The following is a 24,118-nucleotide window of genomic DNA, read 5'->3' as shown; positions in this document are numbered from 1 at the left end:
GGTGGTGTTCTGTATGGAAGCTCTCAGCCGCTAGCTCCTGTCGCATTGCAGGGCGACAGATGCACCGAGGACCTGTCTTGTTCCGAGCGACAAGGCCGGGGAAATAGAATGCAGCGGGACAGCGGGACAACAGAGGCTCCTAGCGGCGTGCAGCTTGCAGGTCGCAGGGAGGCCCGACGAGGCACTTGCACTTACTGGCGCCGGTACAGGCAGGGACGACGAGGGCGAGGGTGTCTGGGAGTCTGGGTTACTGCGGCTGCAATTGCGAGACGGTGGGTTTCGATCGCAGGTCGCGGGTGCGGGTGCAGGTGCGGGTCAGGTCTGGAGAAGGCGAGATGAAATGCTGGGGATTTCTGGAGAAGGGAAACCGAATGGAGTCAACCCGGCCTGTTCAGCCCGTCCTGCGGTTTTGTGGCCAACGAGCTTGGCCTAACAGCTTAAGAGCGGAGGGAAGCACTGGGCGGGCGCGGGCCAGTGCGCCCGCACTTCCATCCTCCCACTTCCAAGAATCCACGCTGGTTTGTACCACGGCACAGTACAATGCGGGACAGGTACACGGTACCAGCGTACCTAGGACGGGTACCGCGTAGGGGCCGGGGAGGGTATGGTGGGGATGGTGGGGATGGAAGCGCCCTCGCTGCCTTGAACGAGTGCTAGCGCCGACGACAACCACGGCCGCCAAAAAAAAAAGAGAAGGCGATCAACCCTTTCTGTATCGAATATTTGGGCGCAAGAGCAAAAATTGACTGACCTTGTTTTGAAGCTCGTATCGGCCCCACGACAGCCCAGATGCTATCCTGTCCTGGGTGTGGATTTCGTGTGGTTTGACGCTGCAAAGTGATGTAGTGCGCACCGCACTGCGACGAGACGGGTGGTCAGAAGGTATTCTCTCGATGCTTTGGTTGACCGATAGTCGATGGCTGGGATGGATGATGGATGGAGGGTGATAGCGGGGGATCGGAGGTGGTGGTGGCAGTGGTAGTGGTGGTGGGCGGTGGGTGTGGGTGTCTCTCAGCACTGCTTGGAAGTGGTGCTGCGACGGCGCTGCTGACCTTGGAGATGATGATATATGACCGGTCCAGTCCAGGCCAGCCCAGGCTCGATAGCACAGAACGCCCTGAGCCGATTCTTGATCGGTCCAACGGTTGTCCAGGTCTATTGGGGTTGGCTGTCTTGTTGGACGAGATACAGACCGATCTCCTTTTGTCCCTTTCTGTCCCCCAGATGGCCGTCGTTGTCTCGTTGGAGCCTCCTCTGAAGTCCTGCCCTGGGCTTACTCCCCGAATTAGAATTGATGGTGGCGATGGCGATAGGAGGCGACTCCAGTGAGACGATCCGGTCTTACTCAGTCAGCATGTGAACGTTAATCAAAACAATCAGTCTTTCGCATTTGTTGCCGAGAAGAAGTCGTCATCTCATCGCTCGTGGCCCCTCCCGAGTGCGGGACCAAACAACCCTTGAGCGACGGGCGATAATCGATGCGGCTTCCGTGTGGCTATCCCGGCACAGACACCCGCAGGGAGAAAAAGAAAGAACATCAGATGCGTACCGGTCTTGGATCGTCTGGGTCTTTTTCCCGCTGCACTCTCTCACCGTCTGACGAGATGATGTTCAAGTGCGAGCCGCGATGCGCCGGGTATAATAAGCCCGGCTGGCGGCAGCAGCGGTCTTCGCACCTCGCAATATGGGGCGGTGGTCTCGACCCTCGCTCCGCCGCTTATTACGCTTCTAGTCGAATCCAATGTCTCTTTCCTTGCTTAGTCTTGCTGCTTCTTTCGTTCGCCACTCGGCTAGCGCTCCCACAGCTTGGGGTCGCACACCTGAATTGGGACCTTGTGTCTTGCGAAACTCGGATCGAGCTCTGATGTCGCTCAAAGGCTGTCGCCAACGTCGATGCGTCGTTTGTAAGTGATGGGTGAGTGTGGGGTTCGTCGACGCGTTGATCTGTTCCTCGAATCCCTCTTTATTGGTCAGCTTCCGACTGTGCTGGGTCGAGGTGGGAGCCTCATGAGCCTGTCATGGCACGCGGCGGTGACCGTGATGTGCTCTTGACGGTTCCCCCGAAGGGCATGACACGTTAGGACCTCATACCAGATAACAAATTGTGACCAGGCCGGCAGAGTCGTCTGTGGTGGTTCCTGCGAGGCTGGATTCACTTTCTGTGGCGAGACAAATGAAGAGGTACGAGATTGGCGAAGCTGCAGGGGAAATCTTCTGGTCCGTACCAGGTCCTATTTATATGATTCCTTTGGAAGGCCTCAGATTGGCTGCCACACTTTGGAAGTGAACGCAAGGTGCGAGTCATAGGAAGGATACGTCTAGACGAGAAAGGTCCGGTGGCAGGCCAATGTATCGCAGGACGACAGCAGTTTATATACTCTACACTAATTCCATGTACCTCGCCGGCGAGAAGTGTCATGTACCAGGCCCATTTTCGACAGTCAAGTCTTCTGACTTGGACTGGCGGGATGGTGTGGAAGCCAGAGACACAAGATGTTGCGGCACAGCCTCAGCCTTCCTCCCTTCACTGTATCTTGCGCGTATATGAGGTCTGCCGCATGCTGAACCTACCGGGAAGTCTCCGTGGCATTCTCCAGAGATGGCAGAACTGGATCGGTATGGGCATTCCCGGAATGCGTGTGAAGGGGGGTGGGCATCACATCCAACGTGACTCGTGTAGACGACCGCAACCTAAGACATTTAGCACACCAGGAGCAGGGCAAACAAGCTTGGAACCAAAGAGAATGTGCGACCTGCCAGCTCTTCCCACGTAATACAGACGTCGACAAGCTTGCCAGCGGCAATAACGGTCGAAAGCCGCTTGTTATTTCAGCCACTGTTACTTCCGAGGTCTTGCCGTTAGTTACACAGCGATAACTGCTCTGCCTGCTCCGCGTGTCGTGTTGATAGGCTCCCACACACAATCACGAGCAAATGACAATATAGCCATCATGGTAGAGAAAGTCCCCTGTCCACCTGTCGCCACAGCCACGGCGGGATTTGGACCAACGAGGTGATCGACAAGCCCAGCGGATCGCGGCAGTCGCTGAACCGAATCTCAGATACTGTGGCCGACGTGCCCTGGTACCGTAGGAGTTTATTAAAGTTCTGGCGATGGGAGCCCCCACACCCACGTCGCGCTCGAAGGGGGGTAGCTTTGCCTGCCCTCTGAATCGCACCGGCCGGCAGAGCTGCAGGAGATGGGAGCCCTCCGAAGACCGATGCCTAGGTAGGTAGCCGGAGCAGGAGCATGGGAGCCAGAGGCCAGGGTCACACATCATGACAGGCTAGGCAGTAGCTCCAGCGCCGTCGCGGGTCCCAAGTGTTGATGGGCACCCTTGGCCATGGGGCAGTTGGGAAGATGTGGCTGGCCCGGTGATGCCTATGGGAAAGCCATGGGATTGCCCAAAGTCCCATATTTTGATGAGACAAATCCCGTCATAGCTGCCCAGTCAAGCGCAAGGACGGACCTGTCTGCGTGCCGTCTTGCGACTAGGACCGATCATGACACCGTGCCCGAGTTCCCTGCACGCAGGGAATACAGAACAGATACCCGCAGCAGGGTACGAGACGCAAGCTGTAAATGGCTGTGTGAAGCTCGGAAGCGTGATGTGCTTGGTGTGTGTATTTGTATGGTGTGGGTGGGGGGGGATGGACGGGAATGGGTGTGTCCAGGGATCCGTTCGAGTACGGGACCCCTGCTGCGATCTCTCCAAGTGCCGCGCTGTGTTGGGGCACGGGGCACCCTAAGGCTTTGGCATCTGCAGACCCCGGACCCGCTATTTCTGGGAAGGTAGCACTAACTCAACGTCCCAGGCTCCCGACGTCGTCCTGCCCATCAGCGTCATCTCAGAGCTGAAGTTCCCGTCCGCGAACCTGGACGTCACAACACGACACACACACACCCTGCCAACCACACACCAACAGCTCCTCGCATCCACGCCCAAGGCACCCAGAATCGCCCCGGCTTATCGCTGCTACCTGCCAGCCTCCCCGTATCGTCACCGTACGCGCGGTTTGCCCAGGCTGCCAGAGAGAAGCCCTCGTTTCGGGACACGTCGCCAGCGCAATACGAAGCTCCCCTTCGGATGATAAGACAACCGCACAAGCGTTGATCCAGATCCACAAACCCTGCCATCAACCACCCCGGCGGCTGAATCGAAGCCCAAGCATACCAGAGCACAGGGCGCAGAGACAGAGCACTGGCTCGACCCGACCTGTCTCCTGAGCCTTCCGCGTACTGTGCGCCTGCACCTCGCGCGGTCCCCATCCACACCTACACAGGAACCTGCCACAGAGAAAGCGGTAGGTGACCCTTTCAATCACAGCCTCGCCCTCTTCATTACGCCAGCCCTCCTTAGTGGCTCCATGGTTGCTCCTATCTGTCTCTATCTCGACGCCGCCCAATAGAATCGAGCGATTCCCACATGCTGCACCCCCTTCATCCTCCTCGGAGGAATCACAAGGCCGGCCACTGATTCTTGTCACGGTAGTAGCAGGTCACTGGGCACACCTTTACGACACCACGTTGAGGACTCGGAACAGTCGGTCGTGGCTATTCAGCCCTCTCTCGAAGGGTCCTTCAACATTCGCATTTGCAACGCCCTTCCCGGACCGCCCGGAACAAGGCGAATAGCCCTGTTGAGGACAAGATGGCATCAGCATCATTCCGAGACCAGATGAATGCCCTAGGCTGGTCCAGGCGCGGGCAGGATGAGCCCGTGAACACATCCCAGCAGAGCGGGCTGCTATCGTCGATCAAGTCGTTGAATCCATTTGGCGACCGTGGCTACGTACGCCTTCCTACGACGGAGGGCGCCGGCGCTCCACTCCCGGCAGCCTCGCGGCGAGAGGAGGAGGAAACTTGGTTTGCATGTGAGTCGTTGATCGTCGCTTAACAGATTCCACCTACCTCAGAGAGCCTCCGTTCCCCTTGCAGACGGCAGCCGGCCCTACGAGGGCGCTGCTCGAAGCGCCGTGTCTCACTACCGACGGAACAAGAATGTCTATCCTTACCGCGGGCTTGCATCCGTCACAACACAGAGAGGCTGACTTGGCGGCCCATGGGCTTGTTCCAACAGTGAATAGATGGGACCGATTAATGATTTTCGGTGCTTGCAACTTGGGCGCTCTTGCCTGCTTCGTCATCTGCTTTTTCCTCTTTCCGGTCCTGTCACTCAAGCCGTCGAAATTTGTCATTCTGTAAGTCCGCATGTTTCCTTGAGTACCATGTGAACATCGCAGGGGGGGATAGCGCTGTTTGCCCCCATCCCAGGATGCCCAAGGCGGTACATCCCTCTTTTACATCCCATGCACGAGGCCCCCTTAGCCGGCCCGTTCGGTCTGGAGGAAACAAGCTTGGTTTCCTGCAGCTACCCGGCGCGCATAAGCTGTCGATCTCGCATGACACGCCGAACAGCCAGTTCCTCGCCCGGTGACTGGTGAGGGTGACCTGCAAGGCACAAGCCCCCTTTCCAACTTATTCCAAAGCACCTACTCTTGATTCCGTCCCGGCCGTGGTGAACATGCATGACTGACTCGTAAACTTGTCTTCAGGTGGACGTTGGGATCGACACTGTTTCTTGCATCCTTTGCGGCTGTGATGGGGCCATGGGCCTACCTCCAACACTTGCTCTCCGGCCCACGGCTGCCCTTCACGGGTGCCTACTTTGGGTCTATCATTCTTACATTTTACTTCGCTCTCGGGGTGAGTCATTCTTCCCGTCTTCCGTTCCTTCGTGTCCTCGAAACTTCGATCTCTTGAGACCGAGCCTTTGGCTGACATAGTCATCCTGTCGCGAACAGCTGCGCAGCACCATCCTCACACTATTTTCAGCCATTATACAGCTAGTTTGTCTTGTCTGGTACCTCGTCAGCTATTTCCCCATGGGTTCCAGCAGCCTACGTGTCGCCTCGAGCTTTGGCGCAAGGAGAGCTGCCGCTTGGGTAACCGGGTGAGGTGTAGGCGTGTGGGCACCCCGGCACCGGAAGCAGATAACTCATTCTAAACGATTCCGAACGTCACGAGGGTTGAAAGTGGTCTTGGAGGCATGGCCTATTTCCCACACGGCTTACGCTGTCACCAGGCGGTTTGAACCAGGACTACTAATCATGAGGGCGAGGTGTAAGGAGTAGATGCGTTTCCAGGCGAAGACGACCAAGACTGGAGGTGCAGTAATGATGATGGGGGCGGCGCACCCTTCCTCTGGACAAGACTCAGTACCGCAGAAAGAACCACTGCAGGAGGGCCGGCGTGATCAGAGATCATGCAGCGCCTGCCTCAATGTAACATAGCATATACATCCCGGTTTCCGTATTCCGAAGAATGCACAACATACATTACTGCTTTCCATATCACATATCATGCGCAGCTGCTAAGGGCGGTGACTGGTCGAGAGCTGCGCGTTGAGCGCTGGGCGCGGCTACCTGAGAAATGAAAGCGGCCCCTCTGCTGCTACTAACACAAGTAGGCTCGATGTGACATTGCCCTTGCAGTGGCCTGGTTCACGCTATCAACAAGACCCTCGAAGGGGACCCCTTGAAGAGCCGATACCATGACTGCCCTTGATTGTTTCCCAATCAGGGTCTTGCTGGGAGCCGTCCCGGCCATGGCAGTTGTCAGTTCGCATGCGTAGCCGACGTCTGTGATAGATACGGTAGCACGTCCCGTGCGAGTATTAGCTTCCCACCGGCGCAACCCCCCCCCCCTTTTTTCTCACACCTCCCCCAGCGCCGTAGAATCCCCTTACTGGAATCAAGCATTCTTGGTCGGGTTGAAATGAATGAAAAAAGCTGTGTGGCGACAAATGCTCGCCCCTTCGCCCCTGCAAAGTGTACGGTACCGTACGAAAACATTCTGCGTGTTTCGGATGAGCCACGGCGCACCTGCGCGGCGAGCCATCACCGTCGTCATCACGTTGCAGCGGACCTCCACCCTCTGCGCCGCCAAGACATTTCACTTGGCTGTGGTGTGTAGGAAGACGGGCGACGTGAGTTGCACGGGGGCAGGCACGCGCAAGCTGCTTTGTATGTATGCAAGACGCCCGATCTCGCTGTGTGTACATATGTGTATGTGTGTGGGTGTGTGTGGACAAAGTTGCAAGAATGTCACCCAATATCCATTTGAGAAGGGGGTGGTGTAGAGAAGGGGGGGTTGTGCACCTTTTGCCAGGGCTCTCCTTTGTCTGCAAACATCATCACGTGGAAGGGCGTCTGGTGACCACCCATGTCCGAGGACGAGGTGTGCCCTCCTGCTTTGAGTCTTGCCTGCCCCCGTGGACTAGGTGGTGGTAAAACTACCACGGTCGTCATGCGTTCTGACTCGTCGTGCTCGGTTGAGAGAGAAGGAGGAAACGTTCCGGGGGGGGGGGCACGGGAGGAGGATGGGGCACGGGTGGGGGGATTCTCGTTTGTTGGGGGCAACATATCTCTCTCTTCTCCTCTTCGCGGTCTGCTGGTGGCAGTCGATATGTGAAGGGGAGGGAGACGAGAGCGTTGTCTCACACAACGCACCACCATCTCCACGAAGCGAAGCGAAGAATGTCGGCGATCTGCGCGCGCTTCGCGGTCGAAACAGAGAGATAACGCCAGGCCGTTTGGCATCTGCAGTATGCTGTCCCACAATGCCTGCAGCGGCGGGGAACGGGCTTCACGTGCACCATTAGATCTGGGGTCTGGCGTCGACGCCACTATCGATGCACAGCGGCAGAATTCCCTGGTTTGCCTGGTTCCCGATCCTGTCTCTGATCCCGCGGCGGGCGCTGTGTTCTAATCTATATATATGTATATGTATGTGTGAGTCTAACAGCAAGCGGGAAGACATACCGTGTCAGATTCGGCCGCGCATATGTGCGTGCGCGCGGGACGGGCAGCGGTGAGATCTCAGACAGAAATACGTCACCCAAATACCAGCCCCGTGCCGTGGCTGCAGTAGTACAAGACCTCGGGAGCGAGTGGCCGCATCCTGCCGGCCCGCGGGATACCTGCATACGGGACCTCTGTTCATCACCAACAGACTGGTCAGATGAATCGCTTGCATCAACGACGGCGCTGGAATAAGTGGGCAAATTGTCGTCTATCTAATGACCCATTTGGACAAGTGTATTGTGGCATGGTGCTAGGGGCCATGGTTGATTGATGATGGCTTGAGTATAGGCTATGCCAGCTTGACAGGGTTTTGGTAGTAACATGGGCTACCTCAGACCGTTGTAAATTAGGCACGGGCATGTAAACAATGTGTCTATAATGACATAGTCACCCAGGTATTCAAGACTTGACAAGTTTTCGGATTATCCTGTATCTACTTTACTTTATTGCTATCATTTTGTGGAAATCATACCACACTGGAACTGATGTCCACTTCACGAGGGTAACAAGTCCTTCTGTGTAGGTTGTATTGTGGACTTTGTATTCACTCGAAATTATGTAGACATCACACTTTCTTTGTAATTTCAACGAGAGCTCTTAGTATTGTCTGCGTTTAGATATACAAATGATCGTGACTCAAGACGTACGTAGGAATAACACGGATGCGAATAGGACGTCCGGCGTGCTGTTATAGGCCAGATTCCATGCCATGCCAGCGACATGCTCGATTGGACACTCTTGCGCAAGAACGTAGTCTTGAAGGTCTTACTCACAGTACTGCTCTTCGTCCTGACTCACCAGCAGTTGTCCTGGCTGTGGAGGCAGTCACAAGTTCTTGAGAGCTCCGGGTCTGTCCCCAAACTTGCGTGCGCCCACTTCTCGGATAAACAAATCATTTCAGGCTGATGTTGACTATAGACTGGCGGAATATAGGGCTTATAACAATCTGCACGATATCGCAATTCGCTGTTTTGCTCTCCATCTACTTGGGGCGCTGGGACCAAGGCACATTCTATATGTCCAGACAGCAAGCCGCCGTGCTGAATTGTGTGGATGGGTCGCTGATGATATTCATGTCGCCAAGATGCAGAGCGTAGGCGTTCGATGCGGTCGTCGATATCATTGCCAACCATTCGTTCTCTACCCTGATCTTCAACTGTGCTGTGGCCAGGCCGCTGCGACAGTTTTCGGTATAGGCCAGGCGTGGGCGTGAATGCCCGGTTTTGTAAGTTCTTCTTCCACACTGACCATCAACATCCTAGCCAGTGCTTCTAGAGTCAAGCGACAGGTTACATAATATCTCTCACGGAAGCAGAGATGGAGCCAACGAGACCATAGAGCCTCACTGGCTACCCCTAGATCTACAATAGCTTCTACTCTCAGATGACACATCGATGAACTCCGTTCACTGCGTGTTGTCTTGAGAATCTAAAGTAGAAAGCTTGTTCTACCTGTCAGATTTGTTACCTTGTGAAGAGTTAGTTTTCGCAACTTGATATACTACCAGACGCTGGATAGCAGCACGACTGCTCAACACGAGTCCGATGACCCCATGGAGGGCTCTTCTGCATTGGCTTTCCTCGCTCCAACCATTGTGTTTGATCAGTCGCAGTGATACTCGTATCCGCTGACACGGAGAGCGTCTGCTAGATTACCGCCTCAGTGCGTGAAATCTGGACCTCGCCTCTGGAGTGCGCAGTGATTATATGTGTTTCGCGTCCGCAGCTCGGCCTGACTGCCTCAGCACCTAAAATCGTGGTATTGGTCGCAACTACTGCGTACTCTTCTCTCATTGTCATCGTGCTGCGGAGCTCAGAGGTCCTCCACGCCCAGCTGTTGCAATCTGTCATTAAGGCCCTCTGGAATTCTTCTCCGGCACAGATGTTGGCGTCACGACAAGCTGCTTCAGCCGGGACAAGTCCATATAGTTGACACCGAGCTTCCCCCGTGTCTGCACCGACTTCATCGATGAATTCGGCGACGACTCCGCTATGCTGCTCAACACTCATAGGTGTGATCCTGTGGTGCATCTTCTCTGGCTAGGTATTTCGCTACGATCTTGGTCTTGATTCGCTCTTTTTCTGCTGACGTTTGCACATATCCCAAGTCAGGACATTCCGTCAGGTCCGGCTACTGGACTTGGGATCCAAATCTCCGCCCTTCACACATTTTCTCGCCCTTGCCCAGTAGCTGTCACCGTGAGGAAGTTTGCGTGGCAGTCGCCGTTCGAAGGCCGCCTCCGCACGTCCAAGCCCCGTACTGCTTGCTCTTCTGCACCCAGCGGTGGCTAGATGTTGTCTTCGACCTCATGGTCGCTTTCCTGGTGGCCAATTTTTCGTGCGGTGCCATCACGAGCGTCAAGATATTCTGCGCCGAGGCTCGAGTCCTAGAACATGTTCTCCCCCAGGCTCTGTGCCGTCCCCGCGGCCTCGCCGTCCCGCGGCCGCATCACCACCAAGAACCTGGCTGCTTCCTATACTGCTGGAGGCAAGCTGGTTCTCCGCATCGCCACCGCCGCCGTGCCGCCACGCCCGTCCTTCCCCAAGGGCACGAGCCTGCGGGCGAGCGTTTTGGTGACAGCCTCCAGGTCAAGCGCGCAGCACCCCGGACCGAGATGGCAGAGACAAGGAGATCCTCGTGGTTCTGCGCCGGCTGGACATGGCGGGGGACGTGGAGAGGATGAGCCAGCTGGAAGGCATGCTGAGGGCCATGAGACTGTTCGCAAGGTCGACGGCAGCTACTGTGCCTGGCATCATGTGGCTGGGCGAGGCGAGCAGCAACGTGCCTGGACAGGAGGTTGGCAAGTAACACCCCCATCACTGTCTTTGCCTCCCCCCTGCTCTGCGCTGTCTTTTACGTGATGGAAACAAGTCTCATATCTTAATTTACGACTTATCGCTCTCGAAAACACTGAAGAGAGATGTACCTCAAAACACATACCAACACGCATGTTCGCTGCGGGGCGGTCGATCACGCAGATCATCCGCGGGAAAGCCGACGACTGGGCCATCATTGCCGTCGTCCCTCGCCTTGGCACAGCTGCCGGCTTCGACCGTCCCGTCGTCCGTCATGAGTGGTGGCTGGTTGCTGGAGTGTGATGGCCCGCGGGCGGTGCTCCCGCGAGACAGCGAGTTTGAGGGGTTTTGGGGTCTGTCTTGGATCAGCATGATAGACAGCAGCACTCGCCAGTCACCTACAAGTTGACCTCAGAGACCATGAAGTGCCGACATCTATGTATGGCGGTTGAAATACACCCTCATCAAGTCGGGCACAAATAATACGGGATCGGACACGCGGCTGTAAGCCCTTGGATGGTGTCACTTCGAGTGCCAGCCGTGCAGATAATTGCCCAAGTTGGACATCCAACATCATCACTGGTCGGGTAGGTAGACGTTTTCACCACTCTCTTCGCCGGGGTAAGGGCGGGCTGTCGGTCCGCTGCAGACATGATGAACCGCCCTTGAGTGGACGGACGGATGGTCCGTTTCACAATGCAGGGTGCCGCGAGAAAGCTTTCCTGAAACCAGACGATCGATCTGTGTTTGAGGTAGGCTGCATACGACACCGACGAAGCTTGGGGATTGCTTCTGAGTTCAGTCATCTGAACAAGTCGGATGCGCATGCAATGGGGGCGATCGGCCCCGGGATCAGCCTCGTTGAGATCCACCTGGGGAGAACGACTCTCTCCGTACCTGTGCGTGAGCTTTGTTTGACAGAGACTGCCACATCTTTGAGCAGGTTGCATCGAACCAAAATTAGAACTCTGCCATGTTTGGCTGTCTGCCTTGGCGAGTGGATGATGAGCGAGCGAGCGAACTTGCTGTCCTACACATCGTGATCTGGATGCTCGTGGGCGTCCGAACAAGGCGCACTTCGACATTATGCAGGCCAGACAGGACGCCAGGAAGAAGCACTGTTGTTGAGATTTGGTGGCAAGGGCGCAGTCCCGGCACCGCAGTGGCCTCGCCAACGACAGGAGGCAAATTGTTAGCGAAAGAAGTCAGGTAGAAGATATGCCCCCGATGGCCCCGTGCCATCTTGTGCCACGTGGGGGCGAGTACAGTCGATACTGACTGCACCGTAGCCCGTGCGTGGCACGCTGTGAGCATCGGTCTGGGGGAGGCGGAGGCGGGGAGGGGAACGGGGAACGGGGAAAGCTGCGGCCAGTCCAAGCCACCTGCCGCTTGACAGCTGCCGGGTGGTTCCGCCTCCACCCCCCCATCAAAATCACACCACCAGCACCGGGGGACGAGGCTGAACTCTAGCCAGCCTGTCGTATTATTCTCATTCACGCACAGATACAGGGTGTCTCTGGTGGAGTTGCTGGTTGGGTGGCTGGTCGCCAGTCAATCAGCTTGCCTGATGATGTGCAAGTAGGTCTCGGCAATACGGTCTCACGAGGTCGCTTGTTGATTTCCGCGGGGTGATGGGGGAAGGGGCCCAGGTTGTTTAAGTTGAGTGCCATTTCTAACGTCTCGCTGGGCACCGGACTGGACAGTCTGTGCGGCGGATACGTCGTATCAGTGAGTGCACCGAGTCGAGAAGAGAGAGACTAACTGGCTGGCCGCGATCTTCAGGGGTCTTTGTGACGCTATCCCACGACCAGCTACGTATAAACAAGGCCCGGACCGGCGCTTTCAAGGCTGTCCGGCGCCCCAGCTGAGCCAATTGGGTGGCTGAGGGGGGAGCGGCTTCCGTGAGCTTGTGCTCCTCGGCCCTCATGCCGTGGCGGCGACACAGCTGGACCTCCCGATTGGGGCTGTCTCTGGGCAACAATGCAGCCTGGATAGGTAGGGCTTGCCGACGTTGCGTGTGTCTCAAGAAGCCGCGGTTTGCCCTACCTCACCCAGTCCTTGGATATCCCACCGCCAGCAGTTGGAGGGTGGACGGTGTGCCTGCTTGGGGACATTGGGGGACGTGAACCTTGACAAACAAGAGCCTGTGACATCAGCTGTGTCCGAGAGGGGCAGCTTGTTGCCGGCGGACCTTCCAGAGGTTTATTAGCCTCAGGGTACTTGCTGGCTGCAACGCAACCTTCACGAGCAACACACCCTGGAACCGGGAGGCTTGGACGGAATGGAGGGTCCGAGGCGCCTCTCTGCCCGGCGCGGAGTGTTGAAAGCCCTTGCAGCGGTCTTGATGAGGCAAGACCAGCTGTCACGGGTCTGTGAGATTAGGTGAGGTCAGTTTGGCTGAGGTGAGGTGAGGTGAGGTTGATGAGATGGCCTCGGCTTTTCCTCCTCCTCGGAAACCCGGATGACCGCACAGTGCAGGCAGGCTCTCTATTTTCGGTTGCAGGCGGGGTATGGGTTTTTTCGGCAATGCTGGGATCTCTGCAAGGGAAAATTTCAAAAGGGAAACGGTGCAATACAGAGGTCCGGTGGGCCCAGACACTGTAGCCAAGAGGTAAGACAGATGAAGATACCACGGCAGGGAACCAGAACCCGGCACAACTGGAGCCGGGTCTGTCCGTTCTGCATGCGTGGTGAGGGCAGCATGCCTACCTAGGTATAGACCTGCCTATCCACTAGATACTCTAATACTCTGCCTAGGAGGATTGATCTTGGGACCAGCCAGACTAGGTACCTAGGTAGGTAGCTAGGCTGAGACGGTTGGCGGTGTTGTGGGGGCATCAGCAGCAGCAGTGGTGGTGGTACCTTTAATGGCTTTGCAAGGGAGGTCTGGCGCGTCATGGGGAGCGGCAGTGTGAGGGAGAGTGTGTGCCCAGGCCGAGATAAATGGTTTCTCCCAGCAAACGGCCCGCGTGCTGCTGTGATGCGAGCCTGCAGAAAGCGGAGGGAAGGAAGAGGGCCTGGGAGAACAGGCAGCGCAGCAGGAGATGGATGCCCTTTAATTGTTGTCCAGATTGCTCATGCCTCCTCGCATGCACACACACAGACTCACAAGCAACATACACATACACATACACATGCAGTCAAGCACACAGGCAGGCGCACGCTATTCATTGAACCCTCTGCATTCATTCCATGCAGTGAATGACTCTCGCGGGAAGCCCTGCTTTAGATTTGGCCATTGCTAGTCTAACTGGGCGGGGGCGCGCTTCGGCCGCAGACTCAAAAATTTTCAAAAATTCCCTGGGCTCCTCCTCACTTTTGCAACAGATTACCTACCTCCTACCTACCTCACCTCTGCCTCCCACCCTCTCCCTACCTACCCAATACCACCCCGTACACTCCGAGAGTGTGGTCCTGTTCATTTCCTTGCGAAAAAGCCTCTTTCTGCGTCCAGAGGAAGAGGTGTCGTCGACATCAGAAGCAGCAGTAGCAGCAGACAGCATCCCTCGGGAATTGCTTGCAGCCAGCTTTTTTTTTTTTCCCGTCACAGCAGCAGCAGCTCGCTCGTGCCCGCCCCGTCTGTCTGTCTGTCTGTCTGTCCGTCGGTCGTCTCAGTCAGCCCGGCCCAGCACTCACCAAATTTGCCTGCCTGCCTGCCTGGCCCAACTCGAGGTTTCGTTTTGTGCGTCTGCTGTCGGCTCGACCCAACATCCCGACAAACGACGCCTGCTGTCTCCGACACATCCTCGTTCGTGCCGTTGGTCATCGGTTGTTGATCGTCGGCCTTGAAATTCTCTGTCCTGTCCCAGGGCTTCCGTGAGCCCCGCGCCCCGCGAGATCAAACAGAACCTAGAGTGGTATTCGGTACACATTCTTCACTGCAAGCCTGCCTCAGCCCAGCTGGCTTGTTCCTCCCCGGAGCTCACCACACAACCAGACCCAAACTGTTTCGCAGTCCCCCTACGGCGGCCTGGACACCACGCCTTCCGAGACACCTGCCCACTCGCGAACAACACCAAAACACCAGACCACCGTCCCCCGCTCGCTTCCTTCCCGGTTTCGCGGCCAGGGCTATATCCTGAGCTCCCTCCATCCGCGCAACCGAATCGTGTTGTGTTCCTCGCCTGAGGCGCGCCTACGTGCGTGGGACACATTAACCCTACCACCCAACACCACAGGCTGGGCTGCAACTGCGCATCGCTGTTGCAGGCCAACCACCCCAAGTGCCTACTGTGAATCAATTCACATCTGTCAAGCACTACACACCGGACACCATGTCGGCCGCTACCACCTTCTCGTATGCGCAAGCCGCCAAGGGCCGCAACGCCACCCAGTCCGATCCCCAGTCCGCTGCTGCGAGCCCTGCTCCGGTCGACCTAGCCAAGGACGACAACAGCTCGGTGACCACAGCTGCAGATGCCTCGGCAAAGACCTTCTCGACTACCTCTGAAGTCTCCGAGTCTGTCAAGAGCTCCGAGGTCGACCTCGAGTCTGTTGCCTCGAAAGCCCATTCAGAGGTCGCCAACACTGGCGATTCCGACGGCTCGGCCACCTCCGCCAAGTCCGAATCCACACTCATGGCTCTCCCAGACGAGGCACCCAAGACCAGTGCGCAAAGCACGACAAGCGAGAAGACCTCCCGCCCGTCAAATCGCCCCAGCGAGTCCTCCGATTCGAGGAAAGGCCGCAAGGGCAAGAAAGGCAAAAATTCAGACAAGGACGCCGAGGGTGATCAAGTCCAGCAGGAGCAGGAGAAAGAGGTCGTCCCTGTGAAGCTCTTCGAAGCTCCGCCCCCGACCGTCAACGTATGGCAACAGCGGGCCGCTGCTGCAAAGGCAAGACAACCTAGCGTGCCTCCTGCCCCAGCTGGCACCGATGCACCGGCCAAAGTCGTCTCTCAAGACTCGAACAAGAGCACCAGCAGTGCCGAGGGTATCGACACCAAGGATTCTTCTGAGACCGTTCGGCCTGGGAAGGCTGCCGATGGCTCACGTCCATCCAGCGAGCAAGCCCCCCGCAGGAATCCACGAGGGAGCAGGGCGAGTGACCAAGTCACGAATGGCAATGTGCCCCCAGTGCAGGACGCATCTCTTTGGCCTACACCGGACACTGTGGCCGCTGAAGACAGCAAGCGCAAGGTTTCCGAGTCGGATGCACCCTCAAAGGACAAGCAGGAGGAAGGGTCGCAGACCAAGTCTACCCGGCCCAAGTACGTCCAGAAGTTGGAAATCAACCATTCCGTCAAGTGGGAAACCCCGATGCAGACACGCCCTGCGAGCAAGGGCCGTGGCGGTGGACAACCTGGGCGCAACTCGGTCGGCCGGGGCGGTCACGCCTCGACCGCCAGCGTCTCTGGCGACAAGTCGCAAGCCGCATCTGAGGCGCAAGGGCCCGCTGCCACCGGCGATGCTCAAGGGAAGCCGAGGGAAGAGGCACCGGCGCGTACCAACTCGCTGCCTTTCGAGAAGAAAAAGTTCTCTGCCGAGACCCGGGATATCCGTAAGACATCAGCTTCGGCCGAGCGTCGCACAGGTGCCTCTGGCGAATATCACTCCACGTCCAAGAGCGAAGCAACGAAGGGCTCCAAGGGCGAGTTCGCCCAGGGTTTCGGTGGACAACAGAGCGGCTCTCGAGGGGACGGCGCTGAGCCTGGAAGAAAGGATGGAGGCTTCGCCGGCCACAAGGATGCGAGACCCAGGAGAGGTGCACATGGTAACGGGCGAGGCGGGCACAACGGAAGCCAGTCTTATACACAACAGGCATATCAGGGCAATGGACACGGTCCTCGGTCAAGCACATACAACCCCCCTCCTTTTGCCAACGGGTATTCTTACGGAGGTCCTGGCTCAGGCCGAGCTGGTCGTGGTCGCCCTGCATCAATTAACGGTTACAAGGGCCCATCGAACGGCGCCGTCAAGATGCCGCCAATGCAGCCTCTCAACACGGACTTTGGTCCTTTCTCGCCCTATGGCCAAGCACCCTATTCTGCTTTCCCAGGGGCCTTCCCACCATCAGACTACAATCTTCTGGTCCATAACGCCCTGAAGTCGCAGATCGAGTACTACTTCTCTACGGTCAACTTGCCCAAGGATGTGTTCTTGAGAGAGAACATGGACACCCAGGGATTTGTGCCCCTGGAGGTCATTGCTGATTTCAGCCGAGTGAGATCAATATCCCAACAGAACCTGCAGCACGTGCGAGAAGCCTGCATGGACTCCGAGGAGATCGAGTTTGTGCTCGGTGATGGCAAGACTGAGCTTTTGCGGCGACGCGAAGGCTGGGAGTTGTACGTTCTCCCCGAGGCCAACAGGAGGGAGCAGGCTCGCAATCCTGGCCCTTCCAGTTTTCAGCACAAGTCAAGACACAGTATACAGCACGCACCGAACTATCACCAGCAGGGCTCCATGCCATTTGCATATCCGGCAATGTCGTCACCAGCATATGGAGGGCCGTTCCCTGGCGACATTTACCCGGGGTACCTGAACGGATCGGGTTACAATAGCCAGGGGGTCAACGGCGGACCAGTCAGTGGACACCGTGCTGATGACTCCCAGCTGAATGCTGCTGTACCTGAGTTCGCACCTGGGAATGATCTCACGTACGACTTCACTCGCGCTGCACACCAAGCACAGGGCTCTTGGGTAGAGGATGCCCTGCTGCAAGCCACAACTTTTTCAGATGATGAGGTTGCTAAGCTGCATGTTGTGTCGCCAGGACAATCCAAGAAATCTCAGGAGGCTGAAAAGCTGCCCAATGGAGACACGCATGGGGCCACCGAGGACACCAAGGGTGCTGAAACCAATGGGGTCCATGCTAGCCCAGATGCATTGAACACGTGAGTACTTGGGTGCGTGCCAGACTCGGTGGTGTCATCATCGACTGACAACTTGCACAGTCCTGAGCTGGGCCCAGTCACCGACGAATCTGCCTCCAGCTCTCCCGCGTATCACCGATTTGATGGTACAGTGGCACAGTCTTCTGGTGGTAAGATCACCGAGAAGTATGTAGATGTCCGAGCGAGGGCACTGGAGTTGCGTCAATCTGCAGCCCCAGGAGACGTTCCAGAGGAGATGAGGAGACTTTACAAGTTCTGGGCATCTTTCTTGGTGTCGAAATTCAACGCTAGCATGTACAGGGACTTCCGCCAGCTCGCCCTCGCAGATACGACATCAGAAACCCCGAGCAAGACTGGCCTCGGTTATCTGCACCAGTTCTACACCAGTGTGCTGTCCAAGACTGGTGAGGCAGGCATATGGGCGCCTGGCCATCCAGTATACCAAGTGCTGGACTCGGATTTCCAAAGCTCCCAGACCGCGGCAGGATCATCTGAGCCCCAGGTCTAATGCATGCTTTCAGCACTGCGTGTCCAGCTGTGTCCTGATTGCTGTGGCGCTCAACATGCGAGGCACCATGCCGGCCGAATGGGCAAAAAAAAAGTGAACCCGGATAACTGATTCCACTCGAGACACCTATGATACTGGACTTGGGCAGAGGCATCTGAGCAAACTTCCCAGGATGGTACTCAAGTGGCCTTGCTCACGAGTCTCACGGGAAGCTCTGTACATGGACATCCGCAGTCAAGGGGTCGTTGCTCTTTTGGCACTGGAGCCTTGCAAACGAGTGTCTTCCTCGAGGCAGCACGCTTTTCACCGATGACCATTCATCACCTTTTGTCCGTGGAGGTTTGGGTTGGTCAACAAATCAGTACTGAGCAGCCTTTTGCATCATGATACCCGTTGGGGAAGCCCGCATCCTCTGGAGGTGTGTGTCTTGTATGGAGCAGCACACTGAAGGATTCCTGAACTGGATGGTTAGGACTTTGGTGCCCATGCCATCATGAGCTCCTCCCGGCTTCTGGGTCCCCAACATCCACGAGATAATATTTGCAAGAGATTATGTACGACAATATTCATGGTCCATTGAGAGGACTATTGCGATTTTGCAGCAGCCGGGCACCAGTGATTTTCAAAGGGAATAGGAAGGGATGATTGTCATGGGCCTTTGTGAGAGAGCGCAAGCTTTGGTCAACCAGCTGGCATTCCATTCATGCATTCAGGCCTCTTGATTGAGGCCGTGGAGTACTGAAAGTCATCTTTCCCCTCAGCATTTGCTTTGGCATGGAGACAAAGACAGAAACGAAAAATATTTGGCCAAGAGAAAAAGTTGAAGCATGCAAAGGGACAAAAGTTGCACCGGCAAAAGCCTCTGCTGTTCTGTCTTTTACTCTTGTGCATTTTGGATGTCGAGTGGCAAGAGGAAAAACAAGCGACGGGGCGGCTAGGCTAGCAAAAGGAAAATCAAGAAGCCCATTTGACATGGTCTGAAGAGGTGGTGGTTCAGTTCAGTTCCTTTCAGTGTAAGGAAACGGGAGAGGACCAAGTGATGGAGGAACAAGCCTGGACTTCTGTGTTTTGAAGCAACGGACGGCTCGTCAGATCTCCCTCCCTTCTATCTCTTTTACACTTTTCTTTTATTGTTCTTCAGGTGTCCGGAATGGAAAGACAAAAAAGATTTACTCTCATGCTTTTTTGCTTGTCATTGTCATGAGCTTGGCTGTATGAATAGGGACTCAGGGCAGACAGAATATCACATCGGAGCACAAGTGGACAGGCGGAAAAACCCCCCCCCTCAAGCCAATCTTGAGCAGCATCCTTGTACATAAGATCTTGAATGTTGAGGGCAAAAGCGAACTGGTTTCATGGGCTCGAGCAGTGGCTGAATTTTTGTTGTTTCTTGCCTTCTCCTCTTTCCGTGGTGGCTTGCTTTCGAGACTCTACGAGGTGTGATTTGCGGCCAGGCAACAAGCTGAGAAAATACCAAATGACACTCCTCACCACTTGCAACTTGCAATTCGAGGTTCCTAGATTTTTGGAGGGGAAGTGGTGGTGAGATCCCGGAATGGGCCACCATCTCGACGCGGGGGTATGCCTGGGGGAGGGGTTGTGATGGGTTTTCAATGATTGTGCAGCCTGTCTGTTCACCACTAACCCAGGCGAGTACCTAGCAGGACTGAGAGAACACCATAGACAGGCTAATTAATATGCATTCTTTTTTTTTTTCCCCCCTTTTTTTTTTCTTTTCCTTTCCTTTTCTTCTTCTTCTTTTTCATAAGTATACAGTAGCAAGGAATTTATATTTTCTGTGACACCTTTGCATGGCATGGCCCAAACCTGTTGTAGAGGATTTTGTGAGTTTGAGAGTGGCAGGATGGATGGCTTGGAGGAGCATGGAGGGGCACAACACTACGTCACAGTGGGGCAGGGTTTCTATGTGGTGGTTGGGCAGCCAGCAGTGGCTGGTCTCTCTGCCCGTCTCGAGCAAGCACACCACATTGGAATGCGATACACCAACGGAGACTACTACAGTAGTTGTGCGTGGAGATGTGGAGTGGGCCGGGACCGCGAAACGGTCAGCCCGATGCCTGCGCCACTGATGTTGCTTGCTGCTTGTCTTACCCGCCACCGTTCCGAACTAGCCTTGGCTGCTGGTGGTGCACATCACTGGACTGATTATCACCCCCGTTACTCCACGCAGACGTTGGCCAGGCCGGGCAAAGAACCCGTCAGTTTTGCGAGAGGAGGCCTCTGCTCCTGTTTCGTCGTGTCGTCTCCGTGCAACGACACCTTTCTCTGCTCGGTGTGGCTCGAGAGCGGGGAGGGGGGAGGAAGTGGCCGCCCGTGTGCTATACAAACCTGTCGCGGGCGATGCTGTGCCTGTGCTGTGCCACACACGCACCCACCCACCCACACACACACGCAACAGCTTTGGACGGGCAGAGGCGGGAGTGGAAGGTGGGAGAAACAACTCACGCTTGGCCTCCTGGGGTCATCCTTCGATGACGGTGGCCGTTGCCGCTGTCTCATTGCTCGGCTCGAGACGGTCTGCCCCACTAGGAGCGAAGGGCAGGGCAGGAGCAAGGCAGGAGCAGGGCAGGGAGGGAAGGAGGGCTGTGGCGGCTTGCTGTCTGCTGTTTGGGGCAAGACGAGAGACTGAGTGCATGCTGCCTGACGAGACTGCCCTGTCCTGTCATGTCCAAGCCGGCCTGAGGGATCCGACCCTGCAAAGTAGGCACCTCGGACGGCTGTTGTCGACTGTCTATCCTGTCCGGGAACTTCGCACTCGATTGACCCGTGTGAACAACCGCGATTACTTCTGTGTGCATCATCGTTCCTAGGCGAATGGAGAAACTGTTGGGGCCATTATAGGTTCAAGCTCAGCTGCTGCTCTGTCTTGGATCACGCATACGTTATCAAGATCTTATTTTAGGTGCAGGCGGCCATATTTGTCGTCCACCACCGGCCACCCCCCTCTGCCGATTCCCCCCCTCCCCTCACCTTACCTTGCCTCGCCCCTCCTCTGCTGCCCACTGCCCAGCTGAACCCAACACAACCCAACCCTGCCCTGCATTATTCATTTCCCGGGCTTGACACCTCACTCGCCTTCTGTTTTTCCCACTACATCCTACCCAACCTAAGGGAATCAAACTAGACCCTAGGTCTGATCGCCGGCAGCTTTCTCTTCGCGCTCTGCCGTACAAACAACACAAACATACGCAAACACACACACACACATTATATCCAGAGCCTGACCAACTCATCGGCGGGCCTCTGACGTCACCTTATCCTGCCTGTCACCCAGATAGCGTCAGCCATGAGCTACGACTACGACCCTCCGCGCCGGCAGCGAAGCACCCGGGAGCACTATCGCGAGGAGAGGTATGCTGAGCCTCAAGATCCCTACTTGAGGGTCCAGTCCACTCGCGACCTCGTGCCGAGGGGACGAGAAGACAGCGATCTGTCGGTAGAGGAAATCCGCAGGGACTTTCCTCCGCCCGGCTACGCTCGTGGCGATATCCGGAGGGCTCGGTCGGCAGAGCCCTATGATTATGACGATGATGCGCGCTCCGCCTACACCCGCAGGAGCCGCGATGACTACTATGACCGCGACTACGATCGCCGCCGGCGCCAGAAGGCCGAGAGCGTCTACATCGAGGAGGAGGAGATGAAGCGCAAACGTATCCTGAGCCAGCAGGAGAAAATCATTGCTGCCGTCGCCGGAGCTGCCGTCGCCCTTGGAGGCAAGGAAGTTTATGACCGCCGCGAGGCCGACCAGGAAGGCGGAGACGTCCATCGCAACTTGATGTCCTCAGCAGCTCTGGGCGCCGCCGGTGCCTTCGCCGCCTACCAGGGCGCCGAGTTCTACAACAAGCGCGCCGACAAGAACGAGAAGAAGTCCACCCACATCGTCCACAAGGGCCGCGATGGCAGAGTTACCGAATACTACTCTGACGATGAGGACGAGAAGCACAAGAAGGGTCACAAGAACTTCCTCGAGGCCGCCCTCGGAGCTGCCGGCCTTGGCACAGCACTCAAGGCTCTCACCGGCGGTGGCGGCCACGACGAGAAGCATGGCGACCGGGACAGAGATAGGGACAGGGACAGGGACAGGGACAGGGACTCCAGGTCTGACACCAGGAGCCGCCGTGGAAGCCGTGAAAGATCGCAATCCAAGGGCGGGCCTGGCGGTAAGATCCAGAAGGCCGCCATGGCCTCGCTCATCGCCGGTGCCACCGAGGCGTTCCGGGTGTCCAAGGAGCCGGGCGCTTGGAAGGGCGAGAAGGCCAAACGAGTTCTCACCGCCGCTGCCGGTGCCGCGACCATTGATGCCGCGCAAAAGCCCGGAAAGGACGGTAGCAAGCTTGGCCTGGCCGAATCCGTCATCGGTGGTCTCATTGGCAACCGCATGATCAACGGATCCAAGCGAGACATCATCGAGGACAAGAGCACAGGGCGAAGCCGGTCACGCTCTCGTGCCAGGTCCGAAAGCAGCAAGGGAGGCGGCGGCGGCGGTATGGGTCTCGCTGCACTGGCCACTGCTGGTCTGGGCGCCATTGGTGCTAAGAAGGCTGTTGACAATATCCGTGACGATCGCTCACGTTCCCGTCGCCGGGACGACTCTCGTGACTCTTACGACAGCCGAGATGGGTCTCCCAGGCCGCGTGCGCGCAGCCGTAGCCGCAGCGTCGTCGACAAGGCCCGCAAAGGCTTGGCGAGGATTGGTCTGGGCAAGGGAGAGGACGATAGCGAATACGGCTCCCCACGTGGCTCGCGCCGAGGGGGCCGCTACGATGACGATTATGATTCTCGGGATGGCCGGTACCGCGATGACTATGATGATGACCGGTCCTACCGGGCTCGCAGCCGGTCAAGAGGAGCGCCGTCCCGAAGCCGGGCGTCCTCTCGGGGGTCAGTATCCAGCTCGGATCTGGGAGATTCGGACGAGGACGAGAAGAGGGCAAAGAAGATGCGAGGTAAGCAAATCATCACCACTGGCCTGGCAGCCGTGGCCACCATTCATGCAGCGCACAACGTGTACCAGAGCATGGAGAAGCGGAATGCTCGGCACAAGGCGGTCAAGGAGGGTCGTCTCAGCCCGGAGGAAGCCCGTAAACTCAAGTCAAAGGCGCTGCTGCAAGACGCCGCGTCGGTTGGCATTGCCGCGTTGGGCATCAAGGGAGCCGTCTCCGAGCTCAAGGAAGCCCGGGAGATGAGCCACGAGGTGACGGAGTGGAAGCACCAGAAAGAAGAGCGGCACCAACGCCGGATGAACCGCCTCGCGCGCCAGCAGCAGAAGCGGCTCGCATACTCGAGCGACGACGACTATGACAACTCCGACGACGGTGCCACACAGTACAGCAGAAGATCCAGGGCTGACAGATATGCTTCGTCAGTTCCTCCGCGGGTCGGCGGCAGGTACGACGACGGGCCCCATTACTCCGATGGGAATCCTTACTCTGCCTTGCCTCCACCGCCTGCTGGCTACAGCAACAGCAGAAGATGATCACTCAGACACGCGCGATGCAACAAGTATGGATGCCTTCGTTAAAGTCTGCCCATTCTGCTGCGCGCGCTCCTCCACCTGCACCCACATCAGATCAGCCTGGCTCATTTTGCACACCACGTCATACGTCTGTCTGTCTGTACGACTCTACCAGTCTGGCATCGCACATCCCACAACGTTTCACAGGCAATAATATACCCTTACGACTGTTATGATGATCAAAAGTTTTTGAACGTGTGCGACGAGCGGGAGGCGCTAAAAGATCATTTGGAACATGTTTACGAAGGGTCCGAGAGATGTCAAGTGCTTTCACGATGGGCTTCCTCCGTTGGCTCGACGACCTTACTCCCTCCGCTGCAGTGCGATGGTAGCCACAGCTTGGGCTGGATGGCCCGAGCCTCTGCTGCCTTACCCCATGTTTTATGATGCCCACGCCACACCAGCAGACACATTATTATTATTACACAGCACCGATACCACCAAAGATCTCGCGTACATTTGGAGGAATCAGATAGATTTCCCAGGCATTTGCTCCAGCCCCTTTCTGCTCAGCACTAATTCATTTGCTCTCCTTCCACACAAAACGTTCCAGTGCAAATTACTGATGGTCTCCCAAT

At 56.7% G+C, this 24,118-nt stretch overlaps 4 protein-coding genes across 4 annotated transcripts; all 4 read left to right on the top strand.

Annotated features, from left to right (window-relative positions):
- Positions 1-4,652: 4,652 nt before the first annotated feature.
- INS49_008249 (uncharacterized protein) lies at positions 4,653-5,052 on the top strand (the record flags this gene model as incomplete). Its single annotated transcript, XM_043168994.1, has 2 exons — positions 4,653-4,875; positions 4,940-5,052. The coding sequence occupies 2 exons, from the start codon at positions 4,653-4,655 to the stop codon at positions 5,050-5,052; spliced, it is 336 nt and encodes a 111-aa protein (XP_043026674.1).
- A 5,207-nt stretch (positions 5,053-10,259) lies between these two features.
- INS49_008248 (uncharacterized protein) lies at positions 10,260-10,674 on the top strand (the record flags this gene model as incomplete). Its single annotated transcript, XM_043168993.1, has 2 exons — positions 10,260-10,439; positions 10,495-10,674. 2 exons carry the CDS (start codon positions 10,260-10,262, stop codon positions 10,672-10,674), a joined length of 360 nt encoding a protein of 119 aa, XP_043026673.1.
- A 4,261-nt stretch (positions 10,675-14,935) lies between these two features.
- INS49_008247 (uncharacterized protein) lies at positions 14,936-18,004 on the top strand (the record flags this gene model as incomplete). The annotated part of the gene is made up of 2 exons (XM_043168992.1): positions 14,936-17,496; positions 17,557-18,004. 2 exons carry the CDS (start codon positions 14,936-14,938, stop codon positions 18,002-18,004), a joined length of 3,009 nt encoding a protein of 1,002 aa, XP_043026672.1.
- A 3,307-nt stretch (positions 18,005-21,311) lies between these two features.
- On the top strand, positions 21,312-23,501 carry INS49_008246 (uncharacterized protein; the record flags this gene model as incomplete). The annotated part of the gene is made up of 1 exon (XM_043168991.1): positions 21,312-23,501. One exon carries the CDS (start codon positions 21,312-21,314, stop codon positions 23,499-23,501), a length of 2,190 nt encoding a protein of 729 aa, XP_043026671.1.
- Positions 23,502-24,118: the final 617 nt, after the last annotated feature.

The sequence above is a fragment of the Diaporthe citri genome, assembly GCF_014595645.1.
Source record: "Diaporthe citri strain NFHF-8-4 chromosome Unknown scaffold_3, whole genome shotgun sequence".
In the NCBI taxonomy this organism is placed as follows: domain Eukaryota; kingdom Fungi; phylum Ascomycota; class Sordariomycetes; order Diaporthales; family Diaporthaceae; genus Diaporthe; species Diaporthe citri.
Note: the sequence above shows the minus strand (reverse complement) of the source record. Positions and strands in the feature narration are given on the sequence as shown.